General features: G+C 42.8%; 1 protein-coding gene across 14 annotated transcripts in view; it reads left to right on the forward strand.

Annotated features, from left to right (window-relative positions):
• TNS1 (tensin 1) overlaps positions 1-21,087 on the forward strand; it is a 324,376-nt gene that overhangs the window by 263,536 nt on the left and 39,753 nt on the right. For 8 of the 14 annotated variants that reach the window (XM_074191391.1, XM_074191392.1, XM_074191393.1 and 5 more), the window contains 3 exons: positions 8,444-8,530; positions 15,287-15,483; positions 16,363-16,507. In XM_074191391.1, the coding sequence (XP_074047492.1) occupies positions 8,444-8,530; positions 15,287-15,483; positions 16,363-16,507 (429 nt within the window). The remainder of the gene's footprint in view (positions 1-8,443; positions 8,531-15,286; positions 15,484-16,362; positions 16,508-21,087) is intronic. The other 6 variants (XM_074191398.1, XM_074191399.1, XM_074191405.1 and 3 more) reach the window with 3 other exon arrangements.

Here is a 21,087-nt window from a genome sequence, read left to right on the forward strand (position 1 = left end):
CAAGAAGTATTAGATTTTGCTTTTCCCTTCTGTACAATGGGCACCTATTTCTTTTGTATAGGGCACCGCACCACTGAGCCTGTTCACTTCAAGCTGGTCCATTTCACTCCTTCTTATCAGAATCTGTGGCCCATGAATGCAAGGGGTTTGAGCTTGAGGAACACCAGGGAGATATTATACATAGACTATGACTGTTTTGGGGAACCCAGATTTCACAAAATCAGATGATACTTGGTGGGGCCTAAGGAAGTTTCCTGACCAGAGAGTGAGTTTATTTGAACCAGAGACACAAACCTCTTCCAATCTTAGAGGTTTATTTGATTGCAGATCTATCCCAAGTTTGGGGAGCTGATTTAGATAGAGGATAGACCCTGGCCCATTCTAGGGTTGGCACATAAGATTCTAGACTATGCCTAGGGAAACCAAAGTGGAGAATCAGAACATAGAACATCAAAGATGGAAGACAGAAAGAACCATCAGTTAGAATACCACCACCCTCATTTTATAGTTGGGGAAATGGAGGATTGGAGGATCCCCCAGTTTTTAGGAAGAAATGATGAATTGGACCTTAGGTAGGAAAAGATCCTTTTTGGAATTGTGGGGAATTAGGAATGGGGTTTGATTATGGAAGTAGAAAATATATTCAGAGTATGCACAACTTTGTCATCAGCCATCCTGGGCAGCCAGAAGTATTTCTGACTGTAATGATTAAATTTAAATTTCCAGTGTAAATTCAGTATTCATAGACCTTAGGTTCCAGAGATGGACAATTAAATTATGTTCAGTTTTATTCAAATCAACAAGCATTTATTGGTTGCTATATGTTAAGTACTGAATTAGATGGTAGGGCCATGAAGATTGAAAAACAACTTAGCCTGTGCCTTCAAGGAGCTATTAGGGGAATAGGTTCAGAATCACTTATATAGAGCTGGGAAGGACCTGGAAAACCACTTAATCCAAATTTTTTAGATGAAGAAACTGAGATCCAAGAAAATTAAATAACTTTCCTAAGGTCACACAGCAAGCCTCAGAAGTGGAATATATAAAAATACACACACACACACACACACACACACACACACACACACATATATATACAGATAACTGTAGGATATATAAATATATACATGCACACACACACACACACACACACACACATATATATATATATATATATATATATACAGATAACTAATATGTTAGAAAATGACTAAAGATGAAACATAGGGGTACAGGCAATTCATGGACAAGGAAATCATTTCAAGTTAGGTAAAAGATGGGACAGACAAAAAGTGAACCAACTGCTACTCTCGATGAGCTTACAAGTTTAGCAGTAAGATGTTTTGGAGGGAGCCTTAATAGAACCTGGGAACTGATTAAATTTGGTATGGTATGAACAAGAAGGAAGAAATTATAAATTTTATATAAATGTTTAATGTCTAGCCTGGATAAATGAGAGAGAATGATGGTACTATTAGCAAAAATAGTAAAGTTATTTGGAGGAGGAGTAAAGATAATGAATTCACTTTGGAACATGTTGATTTTGAGGGATGTTTTGACCAGATAGTCTGTTCATCTAACAGGTAGTTGGAAACTGAGACATTCTTACTTAGGGGCAAGATTGAGGAGTGGGGGGTAGGGATGCTGATTCTGGAGTTATCTGGATGAAGGTAATAATTGAAGTGTGTGGGGAGGGGCGGGGAGGGGGGCAGGGACAGATTAGGTTGCTGATAGAAGGAGAAGAATAAAAGCCCAGGGGCTTAGTTGTACTTAGACAACTGGAGGACGGAGAAGAATAAACAAGAAAGATTATTGGGAAGGCAAAGTGAGACAGTGGTGTCATGAAAGCCAAGGGAAGACAGAGAACAGTGGTAGAGGTGTAGGAATAGAAGCCAGATTGAGGAGGTGTGAAAGGTGAGTGGTGAGGAAATGGAGGCAATGAATGTAGATTCCTACTTTTAACCATTAGATGATCATTTACTGCAGATAAGAAAGGGAAAGGTCTTAGAAAAGGTATGAGATGAGATTAAGGACTCATTAGAAAGAGCTAGCTTGGGCAAAGAGGGAGCCACTCTATCCTCATAAGGTTGGGAAATGTAGGAGATGGGAGAGGATGCAGAGAAGTTCTGACTTGTGGAAGAGAGGAGCTGGGAAAGCTTAGGATTGATGGCTGCAATTGTCTGTGTAAAACAGGAGGTGAAGTCATCTGCTGAGAGTGAAGCAATGGGGATAGAGTCAAGTGCTTTAGGAAAGAGGAAGAGGTTTTGTAGAGCTATTATGGGAAGTGTGATAGAAAGTCAATAAGAGAATAAAGCTTTGTGTCAGTGAAGGTCCAGTCTGTGTTAGATTGCAGAAATTTACAGTGAGACCCAATCAGCATGGCTTTGTCTTCTCTTGTTCTACTGTTCCCCCTTCCTTTCCCTTTCTGGGAGTGGGAAAAGTCTTGATATCTTGAGGAGCGGGAACCTTTTAACCTGAGTATAAAAATAGCAAAATTTATATTGCAATAGAAGTTTTACAGAGTACTTTAAATTTATTATTTCAATTCAACCCTGTGAGCTGGGGGATTATTGCCACTCCCACCCATTTTACCAGTGAGGAAACTGATGTGCAGAAAGGGTAATGCGTCTTGTCCACTAGAACTAAGGTTTTCCTGACTCCAAGGTCACTATTCTATCTACTCCCCAAACTTAATCATTGTCAGATGTATGTGTATGTGTCTGTGCATATATGTGTCTATGTGTAGGAAAACGTTCAACCCAAGAGGCTACCTTCTCCAGGTTGCTATCAGTGAAATAAAAAAAAAAACCATAAAGAGTAAGAAAACTAGATCATGTTTTCTATGGACTGAGCCATAGCTAGTTCATGACAGAGAGCTCCATATTTGGCTGTTCTGGTGGCCTTTTTCTACCATTCTTGAACTTGAAGACCACTTTCAAGTGGTGGGCATGGAAGAAGCACTGGACTTGGAGGTGGGAAATCTGGGCTGAAATTCTAGTCCTGTCATTTTCTACCTGGGTGACCTTAGCAAGTCACTTAATGTATTACATCTGTAAAAGGAGGAATAACAATTACATTCCCAGGACTATTGTAAAGAAATTCCTTTGTTAAACTTGAACTAAACCTTAGACCAACTTTTCTCTGGAACCCTTTCCTCTCAAGGTTTAACTCAAGCTTTCCTAGGAACTTGTTCACTGCCTAGGCCAATATTTTCTTCTAATCCCAGATGGGGAGTTGCTCCTTGAGTTTGTGGCCCCATCTTCCATCACTGTCACGCCCTTTCCATTTCAGGGGCCAAGATTCTCCAGTCCCCTCAGTCCTCTGGCTCCCTTTGACCTGGCAGAAAAGACATGATGGAGAGGAAGGGCATCTGGCTGGCACACAGTGTCCCCCTTCTCATTCACTCCTCAGCTGACCTGCACAGGGGGTAGCTATTTATGGTCCCATAAGGCTATAAATCTCTATGGTCCCCAACCAAGCATGAGTGGAATTTCTTACATCAGTGGTTCCTACTGCCATGACTTCCTCTTCAGCCATACAGGGAATCTGTTCATTATGTAGTAGATTTTAGAGTAGAAAGAGATGAGAATGGAAGGGAGAAATTAGGGGAAAAAATTCTAATGGAGAGAGAAGCATGGGTGAAGACATAATGATGGGGGAAAGTCCAGGACTGTGGGAGAACAGTGAAGAGTCAGGTGTAGCTGCATCATAGCTGGCACATGTTAGGTAATCTTTGGAAACAAAGCTGGAAAGGTTGGGAACATATTGTAAACAATACGTATATTGTGCAGGGAATGGTTCATTTTTGAGTGGGGGGGAGTGATATGATTAGAACTGTGTTTGGGAAGATGATTATTGGTGTGTGTGAAGCATGGATCAGAGATGGGAAAGATTCGGGAAAGGTGAGGAAGGAAAGCAAAGAACGACCAGTTAGAGAGAACAGAAAGAGAACCAGGGTAATGCATTGTTGCAGGTAGACTCATGGAGAAGAGAGTAAACAGGGTGTAATTATCAGTGTGCAAGGCCAAAGAGAATGAGGATGGGAGAAGGCTAAGCCATCTCTTGATTTCTTTGAAAAGGCAATTTCAATAAGGGGTTGAGATAGATGGAATAGAAGATTTGAGGGTCAAGAAGTGAGTGGGTAGCAAATGAGTCAACAGCTAATATAGACTACTCTTTTGAGGAAGCAAATATAGATGATTTTTTGAAGAAGTTTAGCTTTTAATAAGAAGAGAAGAAAGTGTTTATTTGAGGGACTTACTTCCAAAGTCAAGAGAAAGAAGTTTCCTCCTTTTTTGAGAATAGAGGAGACTAGCTATATTTGTAGAGAGATGGGAAGGTGTCAGGATAGAGGGAAAGATGGACAAGACTCACTGTGTGGGGAGGTGATGAAACCAGGCTCTGGAAGATCCCTGATCACTAACACAGGGAGAAGGGAAGGAGGAAGTCCATCTCCTACAAGAGGAAAGGAGGAGGGAATGAATAAAAGTAAAGTGGTGTTCTGAGGGGGTGAGATGGGGAGTTGAGGGAGTTTGTGACATCTGACCTTGGTCATCCCAATAAATTGAGAGGTAGTAGCTTGAAGGCAGTAAGTTGAGTGAGGGTGGCTTTGGGAACTGAGAATGGAAAATTCAACTCAGTACAATTCAAAAAATGATTATTAAGCTCCTTCTGTATGTATGTCATTGAACTAAGCACTAGGAATCAAAAGATCCAAATAAAACAGTGCCTATTCACATGGAGCTTACAGTCTTGTGGGTCGAAAACAACACATACACATATTAGCAAAGGCAAAGTAATTTGGGGAGGGTATAAAGTACTAATGATACATCCGCCAAATTGTCATCTGTCCTGTCCTTTGTTTGAAGATATTCGGGGCAGTCCATTTTATTTGGGGATAGCTCTAGTTTAAATTTTCCCTTACGTTGATCTTAAAGTTGTTTTTTTTTTTTTTTTTGCAACTTTGACCCATTGCTTCTAGTTCTACCCGTCCCCCCCCCCCCCCAGGACTAAGGAAAGCAAATCCTAAAAATACTGGAAGCCAGTAATTCTGTAACCCCTAAGCCCTCTTTTCTCTAGATCTATAATAATTCTAATTCCATCAGTTGCTTCACACAGTCCTTCACTGGACAATCTCCAGTTTCCCAATATTCTTCCTAAGTGTGATATTCAGAACTGAACACAATTCCTTCCCTAGACTGGGGCATATTTCAACAGGACTATAACCTCCTAGACAAGGACAATGTGTCTTTCAATTTTACTTTTTTTTGGCTGCTGTACCACACTCTTGACTCACATTCAACTTGTGGTTTTACTAAACCTGAAAGTGTTTTTTTCAGAGGATGCTGTCTAGCTTTATCATCCTCATCTTTTCCTTGGGAAAATTGACTTTTTAAACCCAAGTGTAATACATTTCATATTAAATTTCCTTCTATTCAATTAAATCCAACATTTTAGCCTGTCATAATCATTTTAGATCCTAACTCTGTCATCCAATATGTTAGCTAGCTATTCTTGTTTGTGTTGTCTAGAAATCTGATGTGTATCAGCCATATCTTTATTCACTGGTAGCACAGTTAGACAGCACAAGCCCTGTGACCCTCCGATAATGACCTATTTTCAAGGGATCATCAGAACCCAAATCGACACTGTTCATATCCATCTTTTCAACCAGCTCTGAATCTGCCTCACTGTATTCTACTCTTGTGTAATCTATAATATCTTTATTGAAATCCCAAGAGCAGAATTGAAGAGTTTTTTTAATGCTTTGATAAAGTTTTGGTAAAATTTGGTTAAAAAAAGATTACATGAATGAATGAATGCAAAGCATTTATAAAGTTCTTGGGTTTGTTCTAGGAATTCTACCAAGAACTGGGGATACAAATATTTTAAGAAAAACACAATGTCTTCCCACATGGGACTTATATTCTAAAAAGGGAAGAGAGCACATATGAGGCATGACTTGGAAAGGGAGTTTTGGGGAGATGAAAGGTGTGTGGGAGGGGGGTATGGGTAAAATTAGTTATTCTGTCAACCATTTATTAAGGATTTATCTTATACTAGATTTTGGACTAAAGAGACCATTATGAAGGAGTTTGCGTTCTAATAGGAGAAGGCAACACATAAAATAAAGCTGAAATGCTTGGGGTGGGGTAGAATGGCATTATGGGGTAGAAGGGAAAAACAAGGGTACCTGGTGTTGAAGCGTGATAGAGTAAGTACAGAATGCAGCCTGGAGGGGAGTGAGACCTGGCTGACTTGGGTGCCAGAACAGAAATGCAATTACAGTATTTAAATGGCAGTTCTAGGAAGAGCTATCCAACCAGAAGGAGAGGTTGAAGGGGAAGATGATACTGCCAATATAAGATTTCAGGGCTAGAGTGAGGTTTCAGGATGGAGAGATTTCTGGGGCATGATAAAGGAAGGGATCAGAGGCAGCAGGAAGATAGTGAAATAGCTGAGGTGGATGGCTAGAAGGGATATGAAACTGTAGCAATGTCTGGTGACCAGGGCTGGCAGTCAAGAGAGTAGGCATGGTGGACTAGTTGCCTTCTGACTGAGTTGGTAGGGCAGGAGCTCCAAGTAACAGGGGAGTCACTTCCTCAGGGATAGGAGGGTCGACCTGGTTGTGGATGTCCAAGTCTCGGGTCTGGTGTAGAGGGTGTCAATCTAAAGTTCAGAAAGATTCAGGATAGAAGTTCCCTTGGTTAACTTTTCTACTTTTTAAAGGGGATGCATGTGAAAGATATTGTGGTTATAGAATAGGTGGTTTGATCATGGAGGATGAGAGAGATGGAAGACCCAAGGATGATTCTGAGGTTGTGAACTTGGATGATGGGGAAGATGGTAGTGTTCCTCCAGAAGTAGGGTAATTTTGAAAAGAGACACTTGAACTGTGTTGTATGGGGGGGGTGGAGAGAGAGAGAGAGAGAGAGAGAGAGAGAGAGAGAGAGAGAGAGAGAGAGAGAGAGAGAGAGAAGGGGAGAGAGAGAGAAGGGGAGAGAGAGAGAAGGGGAGAGAGAGAGAAGGGGAGAGAGAGAGAGAAGGGGAAAGAGAGAAGGGGGAGAGAGAAGGGGGGAGAGAAGGGGGGAGAGAGAGAAGGGGAGAGAAGGAAGGGGAGAAAAAGCACATAATGAGACAGGGAATAGACTTGATGGCTATCCATACTTTGAGATCAGAAAATGAATGAAGACCAAGCAAAGCATTGCAACAGTGAAATTGGGCAGCCCAGTAGGGACTTTGGGACCTAATATGGTCCCTTAAATACAGTAGATTTTTTATAGATGCTTGTTGAATTGAATGCACTTGAATCAATAGAAGAAGGAAAGGTTTCCAGGCTGTAATGAAGGCACAGCTGAGGTTAAGTAGCAAGAATTTCTAATAGTCGCAGTTAATATGATTTCCTCACTCTCTTCTGATGGCTGGCATCCTAGGAGCAGGAGGAAAAGTAGCATATGGTACTAGAGTACTCTGGATAAAGCAACTATAGTGGGAGGTCAATGAGGGTTCTAGGCCTTACTTTAATCATTGAAATAACTGGACACTGGAAGACCTTTGAAACCTGAATGGGGAGAGAAGACTAAGGAAATGTAGAGGAAGCTAGGAGTTGAAGATCAAATTGAACAAATTCAGTAGGAGTATGTTCTTAGAAGAGAAAGCTTTTATTCATTCATTCATTTATTTAATGGAGAGGCAGCATAGCAAAGTGGCAAGATGCTCAACCTCAGAGTGAGGAAGACCAGGGTTCAAGTCCTAGATAAGCTGGCTGTGTGACCTTGGGCAGGTACTCTCAGTGTCCCAGACAATTCTGCATTGGGAGAAGGAGTTTCAACGTTTAGCAAAGTGCCCTTCATTAATGAAATCACAAGTGGATCAACTGTGACTATTGTGAGTCCTAATGTACTATGGTACATAAGGAAGTAGGACTATGGTGATAGTGAATAAATAAAATAAATAAAACAGGTCAAAGAGCTTATAATATTGCATGTCTTTCTGAGAAAACAAAACTAAAGGTTCCAGGTCCTCTGTTCATCTTTTCTCTCCTTGAAAAGAGCTCTGAAAAAGAGGGAGTTGGAGAAACAAAATATTCTTTATTTTGGTAAGGGTCCTATCTGTGCTTCCCTTAGGACCAGGGGGGAATGGGCCGCAGAGTTTTCAGATTTCTTGGCAGACAAGAGGAAGAAGTATCTTCTTAAGAGAACAGATCTGGATATTTCTTCCTCTCTACTACTCCATCCTCCCATCTGTGGCTGGATCCCTGGCTCAGACCTTCAACTAATGTTTATTTTCTTTTTTGTTTTGTTTTGCTCTTTCTCCACCGTTCTCTGTGTGTCCCATGTGTGTGTTCTGTCTGTCTCCTTGGTCACTGATGGGATGCCCTGCTTCCTCCACTTGATTCTGTCCTGCCTTCCCTTCCCCCTTATTGTCCCCTCTTGGGAAGCAGCATACAACCAGAAGCTCCAGTGCATCAAGAAGAGTGTCCTATCCTTGCCTTCTCCTCTCCACCGGCAGAGATCCTCTTCCCTCTCTGGTTGGTCCACTCCCCTATACTCCATTTCCTCACTTCTCCTTTCTTCTTTTATTCTCTGCTTTTTCTTCATGTCCCAATTCTTTTCTTCTCTTTATTAATTCTCTCCATCCATTTCCTTTTCCTCTACTTTCTCCTTTTTTCTATTACATATTCTTTCTCTTTCTATTCTTTCCCCTTGCATTCTTTCTTCCTCTTTCCCTTTTCCTCACATATTTCTTTCCTCCATCTTCTCTTCCTTATTCTTTTTCCATCATTTCTCTTCTTCTCTCCCTTGCCTCTTGCTAGATCTTCTTCTCCTTCCCTCTTCCTTCTCCTTCTCTCCCTCCCTTCTTTTTTTCCTCCCTCTCTCTCCTTCCACTTCTGTCCTTCCATTCTCCCTCTTTCTTTCTTGCTTCCTTTTTCTCTTTCTTTCTCATTCTCTCTTCCTCTTTCTAATCCTTCCTTTCCCTCTCCTTCCTCTCCTCCCTTTTCCTTCCTCTCCAGTCCCATCTGCATGTTTGAATGCCTTTTTTCTTTTGCATGAACAAAGACTTAATGCATTGAACCTTGGTCTTGGCTGCGAGGGAGAGGTTAGAAGTAAGAAGATTTGAAATTTGGAGTCTCCTTGATGAATGAGAATCTCTTGGACATGGGTGACAGACACCTGGCCTCATTGTAGAGGGCAGTGCTTTCTGTAACTCTGCACTCTTTACTGCTTTAGAGCTATAGAGATTGAGCCTTTAATTGGAGGCCATGCCAAGAAGGTCATGACCAGCTGGGTGTGTTCAATGTCACCTGTGTCAATATGGGAATGTCCTCTGGGCTAATCTCCCTAGAGTTTTCTCTCAACTATACTCATTTATCTTAGCATCTTTTAGTCCAACTAGACTTTAGTGAAACTGTGTAGGATCTGATATGTTCCAGACATTGTCAACTAAATTATCAAGGAGGCAGATTACCTTTTTAGTTGATTATTTGGGTCATTCATTCCTCCTACTCCTTCTTCAGCTTAACCTTTTGTCTGTTTCCTGATGATCCAAGCCTGGAAGGTCAGGGAAAAGGATGACCATGGTATGATGAGAAAATGTTTGGTTAAGGAAGAATTTGAAGCTATTGGCTAAAAATGATCTTTTAAAATACAGAGCAATTGTTTACGTAGCTTCTCTCTGTCTATGGACAAAGGACAGTGGCTCTATAAGGCAAGTTATGTTTTCTTCCACCACTTATCACCCTTTTCTTTCTGTCCAACAGTATGTGATTCAGAAGTTCAGGGCAGTTTGGGTTAAGATTGTCTCTGATTCTAGAAAGAGCATGGCTTGGCCTTAGGGGCTGCTGGTGTGGTTGCTGTTTGTGTGGCTTTCTGACTTCCTAGCCCAGCAGGTTATGCATCAAGAGATCTCTTACCTCTGGACCTTGCAGAGATGGAGCTATGTCCCCAAGCCCCCGAGATGAGGAACCCAGTCATTTGGAAACCTGAATGCTGGAATGAAGAGAGGGGTTTGTGGGAGTAGATGGGTAGCTGGAAGAAAGGTTTTGGGGAGGGGGTAGTCTGTGAAGTATATTGGGGACAAATCATCTAAATTATTCTGGATAAATATGAGCATTTATATATGCAGATGTAGTCCTTTCTTCAATTTCAAACCTTAATTCCATGTTTTCTTAAAAGAAAAAAAAAGAATGACTTTGAACAATGGGGATTTTAGCATACTTGAAAATTGAACCTCAAGGGAACCATTGACCCAAATATAGGACCATACTGGAGATTGACTGCTGTCATAGTTGGGTATTGCTATAGAAATGCTCTAGTCTAGAAGCCTATTCTCTTTTGTTGCCTAAACATTTCTAGAGCCCATACAAGTCACTTAATCTCTCTGTGCCTCAGTTTCCTCATCAGTAAAATGAGAGGAGTTAGACTAGATGGCCTCTGATAGTCCATTCCTTCTCCATTTCTAAGATCCTATAAGAAGTTTCCAATGTCTTTCTCCCTGAGGCACCCACTCTCAAGCCCCACATCCTCCAAAGAAAATTCTGTCTTCTACCCACCTTTTTGATGAATAATCATGGCATAATGAAAAGAACTTTGGCCTGAGATGAAGGAATAAGGATGGGTAGCTGGAGTTAATCTACCCCCAACTCTGTTACTGATTACCTGTTTATTTGGAAATTATTCTGTACCTCAATTTTTGCATCTGAAAAATGTTTTTTACCTCTACCCCAGCCATGCCAAGGATTATGGTGAGGCTCAAGTGAGATCATTTAAATAAAAGCAGCTGAGTACTCTAAGGAGTGATAAAAGCATAAGAGACCTTCTAAAAAATTTCTTACCAATTTTCCACTGTGGATCCTGTCCATTTCCTCCAATTCTCTCCTTAACATGACTAGCATCCAGTCATTATTTTCATAAAGGAGGATTTTTTTCCTTCTCTTCACCAAACTGAATTATTTGACCACTGTTTCCCTTTCTTTATTAATGTTCCACTGGGTATGTGTCTCTGTTCTTCCCTCCTGGGGGGACTATGAGAGCTTGAACTCTGAGGGAGTCTTGGACCCCATTAAAAACCTTACTCCTGCTTCCTGTTTTCTCTCTCTCTCTCTCTCTGAGAGAGAGAGACAGACAGAGACAGACAGACAGACAAACAGACAGAGATCAATAGACAAAGGGAAAGACAAAGATAGACACATAGAGATAAATAAACATGAGTTTTAGGGTCAAAGGCAATGGGATTGGGGAAGCAATTCTATTTCCATTATTGTTTGCTCTCAGGAACCACGTGAGACTGTGGCATTCCCTGTTTGGTTATCATAGTCTGCATGGACCCAGTCTTTCCGCACTTGGCGGAGGAACAATGAGACTCTCTTCTTTCCTCTCTGCTTTGCCTTCCCTCCCCCTTTTCCTTCTTCCACCCCTCCCTAAGGAGAAAGAAAAAGGAGAGAGAGAGAGAGAGAGAGAGAGAGAGAGAGAGAGAGAGAGAGAGAGAGAGAGAGAGAGGACATGGCTCTTTGGGCACCCTGGGGCTGAGTTAGGTTTGCCAAGGGGGACAACAGAGAGCCACTGTGTGCAAAGAATGCAAGATGTGCCTGGCTGGACCATTGATGCAATGTGGGGATCTGGAGGGGGAGGGATTTGGCCCCGTGGGAGTGGAATGTAGGGTCTTCCCTGATTTAGCTTTTGGGAAGAGCCCAGAACTGTTGAGGCACTGCCTTGCATTCCCTTAGTCCTTCAGAGGCCATCCCTTCTGTTTCCAGTTAGGACATGCTCCTTTCCCCGTCCCAAGAAGATTAAAGCAGAAGAGTGAGGAGATGACGAGGAGGAGGTAGCTATCTCGATCCTTCTCAACAATCTCCAAGAAAAACTGTATCTTGACCTCCCTTGATGGTCATTTTTAATATCTCACAACCTTAAGCATTTGGGAAGTTCTTGCTATCTAGCCTTCTTCCCCCTACTCCCCACCATGATCGTGATTACTGTTGGCAGGAGGCCAGTGGGAGAATTCCCTTTGTGAGGTGGCTGGAGGATGCTCAGGGTAGATGGGGGGGGCAGTTTCTGCCTTAAATAGAGACCTAAATTCAGGGAGCTGAGTTTGACCTTATTTTCAAGGACAAACATTCAACCCCAAGCAGAAGACTTAACTGCTGAGTTGAAAATTAGAGGGAAATATGCCATAAAGGGGGCTCTGGAGGGTAGAGAGAGTCAGGGGAGTGAGCCCAGCTCTAATGCATTTCTTTTAACCTTGGGCTTGAACTCTAACTCCAAACCCTGCCAGCCTTTCCTGATTGGGTCTCCTTTGTCACAATTATTATTAGAAAATCAATGGAAGCGTCTGTTTTACTCTGATGCTTCTGCCAGGAAAGAAACTGGTGACGGCAGCTCGAGACCACTGGGGAGCTTCTGGGGGCAGGGCAGGGAGGGTATAATGAGGGGCATGGGAATGAGAAGGGGGGAGGGGGAGGATGGTTCTCCAGTGGTACTTAGCATTGTCAGCTACATGGAAGACTACATTGTCATCTACATTTGAATCACCATCACCAAGAAATAAGCAGAGGCAACATGTCATAGTGGATGGAGATCTGTTCTTGGCATCGGCAAGACCTGAATTCTAATCCTGCCTCTGATGGGCGATTCTCTGGGATTGTGTTTCAGGATAGCTGCTGCTCTGCATTAGTTAAGGGAGTTTCTTCACTGGTTTTAGGTCAAGTTAAGGATAAAGAAAAGAAAGAAATCTTATATTGGCTCTCTTATGGTCTTCATTCTCACTGATTCAGGAGTCCTCTCTGGTGATGCAGGCAGCAACTCATTCATGAGTTGTCCATGTCCTCCTGAAGTTTTGCCTTAAGAGGAGGGACTTGGTCTTTCTAACATTTTGGGATTCCTCCTTGGGGTACCATTCCGACTATCCACCTGTCAGCCCTCCTGCCATGTGACCAGCTAATCTTCTCTCCTTATCATCTTTGCTCTTTTACATTATCACAATCACTTCATGGTTATATGTTATGACCTACTTCCCCACCATGCACTTGGGCATTGACTTCTATGATGTATTCATTCCTCTTTAGCTATTTGGAGGCAGGGAATCTTGTTGTTCTATAGCAAGACTTGCAAAATGGCAGCAATGAAAAGACTGGTTTGTTGTCTTAAAAAAATCTGAAGTCAATAAAGAGTTTTTTGTTTAGGTTTTTGAAAGGCAAATGGGGTTAAGTGGCTTGCCCAAGGCCCCACAGCTAGGTAATTATCAAGTGTCTGAGACCGGATTTGAACCCAGGTACTCCTGACTCCAGGGCCAGTGCTCTATCCACTGTGCTACCTAGCTGCCCCAAGAATATTTTTGCTTAATGGTAGTATAGTACATTTAACTTCTTCCAGGTATTATCTGTAGCTATAACTGTGATTTCATTTACTCTTTATAAGCACACTGGAAGTAAATAGGACAGGTTCTATTAGTACCATTTTTTTACTGATGAAGAAAGTAGAAAGAAAAATTAAGCATCCAAGGTCACACAGCTAGGAAGTAGTAGAGGAGCTAAGATCGTAATTCAAGTCCTGGGTCCCGGTTCTTTGCTCTTTGCTCTGACTTTAGAGGGCAGTGCTGATGTCCAGTTACTAAAGGTGCCCAAGATGTGGACTCAGTCCATAATCCATTTGTACAATCTTTATTATGGCAAAATACATTGAATTAGACCATGACATCAGACCCCACTGGTTTCCCCTCTGGACCCACCCAGCTGCTGTGTGTAAGAGAGTGAGTATGTGTGAGTGTGGGAGCAGGCTGCACAAATACGTTCACATGGCTTTCATCTGAACTTGTGCGTGACAAGCTGGGAAGAGAGGTTTTCCAACTTGTTTCTGACAGCAGCCTTCACATCTGGCATCTGGTGGGATGGATAAATCACATAGCTGATGGTGCAGAAGGTAACTCTGCCAGGATGGCCTCTGACTGTGCTCATTAGTACATTCCTAGGAGCATCAATCTGTGTGTATGTGTGTGTGTGTGTGTGTGTGTGTGTGTGTGTGTGTGTGTATGAGAGACAGAGACAGACAGACAGACTTAGAGAGAGGCACAGAGACAGACAGTCACGGGACAGTGGTTCTTTTGATGAGGCCGGTGAGATCTACTGACCAAGTCCTGGGATTTCATTTCCTTCGTGGCTCTGATTTGCTGAGTAACTTCAAGCAAGTTATGTTATCTCCTTATGCTTTTGTTTCCCCTTTTCTGCCTATAGGGAACAGAGAGATGAGATTAAGATACTTCAGAATAATCCTGGTTCAGTAGAGGGACCCTCTTTCCTGGGGAATGGGTTTAGATGCCTTTTGAACATATTTTGATAGTTATAAAATTTCCTAGGATTCTTTGAGTCAGCTCAATGAGGCAATGAATTCCATGCCATAGGCTAACCCCAGGGCAGGGGAAAGGGGAGGAGAGCAGTTTGGCAGCTCCAGGGAGTCCTGCTTGTTGGGAAGGGAAATAGAGAAAAGCAGATGGAAAACAGAGAATTATTTCAATGCTCCCTTCCCATGTTGTCACATCCAGATTGCTAACCCTGCCATCCACAAAGCAGGAGTAATTTTGGGGTGGGGCTTCTCCATGAAAACTTCATGTTAGTAGAGATGGTTGGGGACCAGATTTGAGAGAGAAAGACAGGGACCATGTGGAGCTTGACTAGAAGCTTTAGGGGAATATTGAATAAATTTGGGGGGCCCTGAGAGCCCCTTTCCTGAAGCCTGGTGGGTTTGAGAGGTAATAACCCCCCCTTTTTTTTTACTAGGGCCTCCTTAGAGACTCAGAATACATGATTTTGCATTCTTCCCTCTTTCCAAGAGTTTTTCCCTGGGGCCAGATGTTGCATGTTAGTTGATGCCGTTGTCCTGGCAACTGCCTCCCCCCTTCCTATTGCCTTTCCTCCGTTCTATGAAAGGAAGCAGTGGCCATCTGCTTCCAGGGGTTGGAAAGAGTTGACATCTGTTTCAAGAATCAACCCTGTTGTGCTCTTGGCCAAAGTTCAGTCCTTGATCAGTGATCACTGGGTGGAGGTCTGTTCTCAGTCAGAAGAGATTGCCCAGCTTGGCAGGGAAGGCCATGAGTGTGGGGGGAGTCGGAGAGAAGCGGGGTGGGGGGAGCAGAGAACACAGGTCCTGGTCCTGTACAGACCCCTGACTTTAGACAAAGTGAGCTCTCTGTAGAATCTGGCTAACAAGCTCTTTAACAGCATGAGTGTTTCTTTTGGAGAGACCAACCACCTAAATATGTGCCTATCTCCCCTAACTCTTGCCATTATTTCTAGGAGTTCAGGCTCGAGAAAAGCAGACAACAGAGCCACCTCCCCCGCTCCGGAAAAGAGCAGCCAGTGATGGACAGTATGAGAACCATTCTCCAGAACCCACCTCCCCTCGGAGCCCTGGGGTGCGATCCCCAGTCCAGTGTGTTTCCCCAGAGCTGGCCCTCACCATTGCCCTCAATCCAGGAGGACGGCCCAAAGAGGTGAGAGTTGAGTAGATATTAGCCTCTCTCTAGGGGGTACGAATGGGACTCACATCACCTCCCTGATGTCATGGTCTTCTCTGAGAACCAAGGACAAACAGCAATAACAACATCTCTTCTGGGGAGTCACTAGAAGTAAACAGGGTAACTTTGTTTTTAAAGGCAGATAGGGATTGGTTTTTCTGCATTCCTACTCAAAGACCAAATGCTTCCTTATCTTTGTGAATTTTCTATGTCATAATCCTGGTTAGTTGCTATCAAGATACCCTTGTGTAGCTAATAAATAAGGATCTGGCAATTCTCAGTCTTTTGAATGTCTCAGGTGTTTTTCTGTCACACAAATTCCAATCTCCTCAGTTCTACCAAAGTCACTTTTTAATACCTCCAATTCTCAAGTCCATTTGGCAAATCTAAGCAGAGTTGCTCTCTTCCTGAAGATAGTTCTTCAGTTGTAGCCAAAAGGGGCAATGGTATCATGGCATACATGGCAGATGACTTGGGATCATCTTGTCGCTCTCCCTGCTCCCAGGCAGGGACACCACCTAGACCAGCCCACTCTCATAGGTAGCCATCCTGTTCTGAATTATCAATAGACAGATGTCTTGGACTTTTGGCTTTGGCTTGATCATGGTCTTGCAAATATGCCTTTGCTTGCTTGCCCCATTGTGAGTAATTCTCATAAACTTGGGTGAGTGGACCAGTTTAGTTCATTTTTGTCTATTTCTCAATGGGAGATAAGACTGGTAATTTTTCACTTTTTTTGTGGGCTTGTTAACTTGTATTGCAGTTATCTGACTGTAGTGTTTAGCTCTTTATTGTTCAGGATGCCATAACTAATGTTTCCCATCTTTTCTTATGTGCTTTGTTCTGTTCCCACAGCCCCATCTGCATAGCTACAAGGAAGCCTTTGAAGAAATGGAGGGGGCCGCTCCGGCCAGTCCACCTCCCAGCGGTGGTGAGAACTCTCCCCCAACCCCTGACTTCCCTGTGTCGCCTCAAACCCCTTATGTCAACCTTAGCCTGTGTAAGTGTTCTGGCTCTGGGAGGTGGAGGGAATTGGCTGATGATGTGGGCTGAGTCTGGTGAGGCTGGGCGGGGGTCAGTCTGAAGTCCGACTTTAAAGCCAACCATCTTTCTCATCCTCATGGCTCATTTCCCTCCACCCTTGCCTCTGACCCCTTTCCATTCCCATCATTTCTCTGCTTCCATGCCTCCACCCTAGTCCAAGGCTCTCAAATTTGGGATTAATCACATTATTATTGTTGTAGCCACACCAGGCCAGAACACAGCAAATTCTAGGTGACTTGAATGTCACTGGTTCCTCCATTTTACGAGATTTCTAGTTGTCACAGGTCAATAAACATTTCTAAGTGCATACAAAGTACCAGGCTAAACTGGGGATAACAAAGGTAAAAAATGGCTCCTTGTCTTAATGAGCTCTCAGTCAAATGGTGAGAGACAACATGCAGACAGTTATATCCAACCACGCTATAGACAGGATGCACTGGAGATAATCAAGAGAGTCTAGGCACTAGCATTAAGGAGAATCAGAAAAGGCTTCTCATAAAAAAATGAGGCTTTTAGCAAGGACTTGAAGAAAGCCAGGGAAATGGGGAGGAGGAAGAAATGAGATGTGTTCCACACACGGTGGACAGCCAGGGAAAATTCTTGGAGTTGAGAGAAGTGTCTTATTAGAGGAATGAGGGAGGTATAAGAAGGAAGAAGACTGGAAAAGTGTGTGTATGTGTGTGTGTATATGTGTTTGCTTTGAAAGACAGAGGATTTTATATTTGATTTTATATTTCTATTTGATATTATATATTGATCCTGGAGGTGCTAAGTTGCCACTGGAGTTTATTGTGTAGGAAAAAAAAGGAGGGCAAAAGAAAGGAAGATTTTTCTGTCTCTCCCCCCCCCCCCCCCCCCGCCCCAACCTTCCCATTGGCCCTTAGTGGACCAAAATCTCAGGACTCTAGGTTTTCTTATTTTCTCTCCTCTATAGCCCGGTATTTGCTTTGTAATTTCCATTATTTTCTCTCTTCTCACTTTTGTCCTTCCTCTATACTGGGGGGCTCAGAAGCTACCATGGGCTCCATATCAGGGATTCTGTGATCCCTTCTCCTTTTGAGTTATTAGAGCTAAAAGGTGCCTCAAATCATCTAGGTCAATCCCTCTCATTTAGAAAATGAAGATGGTGAGACCCAAAGAGAATATAACAGCTAAAATTTATGTAGCACTCTGAGGTTTATGGAGCACTGTATGTACATCATCTCTCTTGATCTTCACCTGCCTCCACTGTTTTACAGAAGAGGAAACTGAGGCTACAGAGATTATAGTTATCATGTACTTTGTGTGTATTGGAGGCAGGATCCAAGCCAAGATCTCTCATGACTCCAAGTCCTGTACATGGTTTGATAGACCGAAGCCAGGGAAATGAAGCAACTTTTCCAAGGTCATACATGTAGCAAGTAACAAAGCCCCAGCATCTAGTTCAGACTTAGGAACTCTGACTCTAAAATCAAAGTCCTTTGCATGTCCAGTATATGACTAGTCAAATTGCTTCTGCCGTAACAGAAAGGACAGGCATAGATTGCTTCAGTCAGCAAAGCCTCTCACCCATCCTTCTCTCATTGGGGAAGCAATCTTGGCTTTTATTCCACCTCTGAACCCCAATTCCTTTAAAACCCTCTCTCATTGGTATATCATTAGAACAGATTTCCAAGAGTACATTGGGATCCCTGTCCAAAGTGGGAACAACTTGCCAGAATTTCTGTTCTGTGTTCTATGTATTGTAATCGTCAGACATAGAAGGAACTTCTATATTTGTTAAATTCTCCCCTTTTCTTTAACACTGAGATAGAGACCCTGGGACTTTCTCATTATGGCTAGTGGGAGAAGTTAACTTCCTGACTTCTAGAGATAGAAGTTAGAATGTAGGAGGGGAAACAAGATTTGGAGGATCTTGAACCAAAAAATGGACCAGCTCGCAGTTACCTGCCTAATTACTGGTCACCCACCTGCCTGAGGGGCTAACAGCTTTTTATTAGAGGTGTGCTAAAGGGACCAGTAGAGTCCCTTGATTTGGTGCTGAATCTGTGGGAGGCAGGATAATGTTAGGAAGATGAGGAGAGGAGTGAGTGATGACACCTGTCAGCTGCTCATTATTAAAGTGGGCTTCAGGTGGGGGTGGGCATGGTTGTAGTTCAACTAGTGGAAATGAGTCCACCTGTTGGCACAGATGCATAAGTGGGTGGCCATCTGCAGTCAATCCGTCAGGACAGTGATGCTTTGAATTCTGAATCACAGCCCTGGAGGTGGCCTTTTGGTTCATTCAGGGCCATGAATGTCTTGGGTCTTAGGCCATCTTGAAGGAACTGCTCCCCTCACCCACACATGTCCTTCCAGTCTCTGCTTGGCACGGAAAATTACAGTGGTTAAGAGCGATGGCACTGGAACTGAGCTTGAAGGTTGCTTTGTCCAACTGATTTTTCTTCCACTTTTGTATTCTTCCCTACCATTCCCCTCCCCACTCAAGGGCTAACCGTGGGTGATACAGATAGGAGAATGTAAAAGTCAGAAATATTTTAAAGTGCAAAAAGTTGAGGAGAGAATAAAGAAGGCGGAGAAATGTGGGGAATTTTCCTTTGGGGAAGCAAAAGGCTTGCCTATCTCGTGCCTCCCCCACTCACACTCTTCCGTCCTAGGAGAAAGGGCTGGATTGTTGGAGAATGCAGACTAAGGGAGATGGAGGTCAGTGAAGAGAAGGAGGAAAGAGGGTCAGGCCAGTCTCTTTCCCCAACTCTCCCTTTCTCACACCTACATGCATGCAGACACCCACACACCTCTACATACATGTCGACATGTTTACACATGTGTACTACATCAACGAGTTCCACTGAATGAAACAGCTACTAGCCACCCCCTCTCCACTCTCATTTGTCCATCTTCCTCAGTAATCATTCCACTGCTCCCCTGCTTTATGTAAAGTGCACATCATCTATCTATACATGTTTATCCTATGCACCACATGCTGAGAATCTGTGATTTAGACAATGTATGTGTGTTTGTGTGTGTGTGTGTGTGTGTGTGTATTGAGAGAGTGAGAGAGAAAGTGAGAGTGAGTCTATCTATGCTCATCTATCCCTTTGGCTGCTTTCAGTCTCTAGGGCACCTGAGGACAATGAGTGAGGACAGGAAAAGGAAGGAAATGTGTGTGTGCCTGGATATAGATCATGCCTCCATCTTTCATGTTCACATGCATGTATGCCGTTATTATATGTTACATGTCAATGCATTAAACACATAATGTGTGATGCACTCCTTATTTGACATGTATATTACATGTGTCTGCATGGTAGCTCCACATATTACTCCTATTTTCTGCTTTAAAAAGTCGGCCTGTTCCTATTCTATTGTCTCCTGCTTTAGGGGATGCTTTGGGGGTTGGCAGAGGGGGTAGGGTGTGGAGAAGTAGAGTATGCCACATAATGTACATGGTCTCTGGTGAATGGAATGGTCCAGATCGTGTTTGTTTTGAGTTGGAGGGTGGGGAGAGATAAAGTCCCAAGGCCTCTCAGGGTTCTGATATCTGCTTAAATGTAGTTAATTGTCCTCAGTACTCGTGTCTTTAGGTCACTGCAGCTTTGCCAAGCTCTCGATAACCCTGGTAGGAGAAACAAAGTGCATTTTTTTTAACCTTCCCTCAGAGGCATACTGGGAAATGTGGCCCCTGTGACTTCAGAAACCTGCCTATAATAACCACCTTTCAAGTTCACTTAAAGTCTGGCCACATCTTTGGTTGAGACCAAAGCTAATAGGCTGTCTTGACCTTGAGTGTTATGTGAAACCTCTAAACTGACTTGTTGGCTTGCATCTGAAATGAAAATTCTTTGTTCTTATACCAGTGTTCCAGGCCTAGCATTAGAGATGAGGGCTTGCTCCCAATTATGGGAGTTTCCAGGGTACCCAGAGGACTTACCTTGGGGAACCCACCCTACCTTGAGTAAGGCAATATTTGACCAGAGCTGGCAGTAACCCTCTAGGGGTCTAGCTCTAAGTTTGATCCTCTTGTTCATTCTCCTTATTTTATAGATGAGAGATCTGAGGCAGTACCAGAGTGGTTAATTGTCCTGCCCAAGGTCATATGGGGAGTAAGTAGCAGAGCTAAGATTTGAACACAAGTTTTCAGATTCTAGAATCTGAGCTCTTTATGCCATTCCTCAAATATAAAGACTGGCAAAGGAAGAGTTTCCTTCCCATCTTGGGCAGAAAAACCTGGCTCATCACATTGAAGGGGGACAAAGAATGTAAGTTTTAAAAATTTTTAAAGTTTTAGTCAAATTAAATGATTTAAGTTGAAACTTCCAAAGTTCTTTTAAAAAGTACCATTGGAAAGGTTAATTACTTAAAACTTTAAAATACTGATTTAACTCTTATTAAAAATTACATAACCACCATACTGTATTATAAATGTTGTTGCTCAGTTATTCAGTCATGTCCAACTCTTCATGATCCCATAGAACAGGGATGGGAACTATTTTTCTACCAAGGGCCATATGAATATGCATAATATCATTCTCTGACCATACAAAATTATCAACTTAA

This window comes from Macrotis lagotis, chromosome 6, assembly GCF_037893015.1.
Source record: "Macrotis lagotis isolate mMagLag1 chromosome 6, bilby.v1.9.chrom.fasta, whole genome shotgun sequence".
In the NCBI taxonomy this organism is placed as follows: domain Eukaryota; kingdom Metazoa; phylum Chordata; class Mammalia; order Peramelemorphia; family Peramelidae; genus Macrotis; species Macrotis lagotis.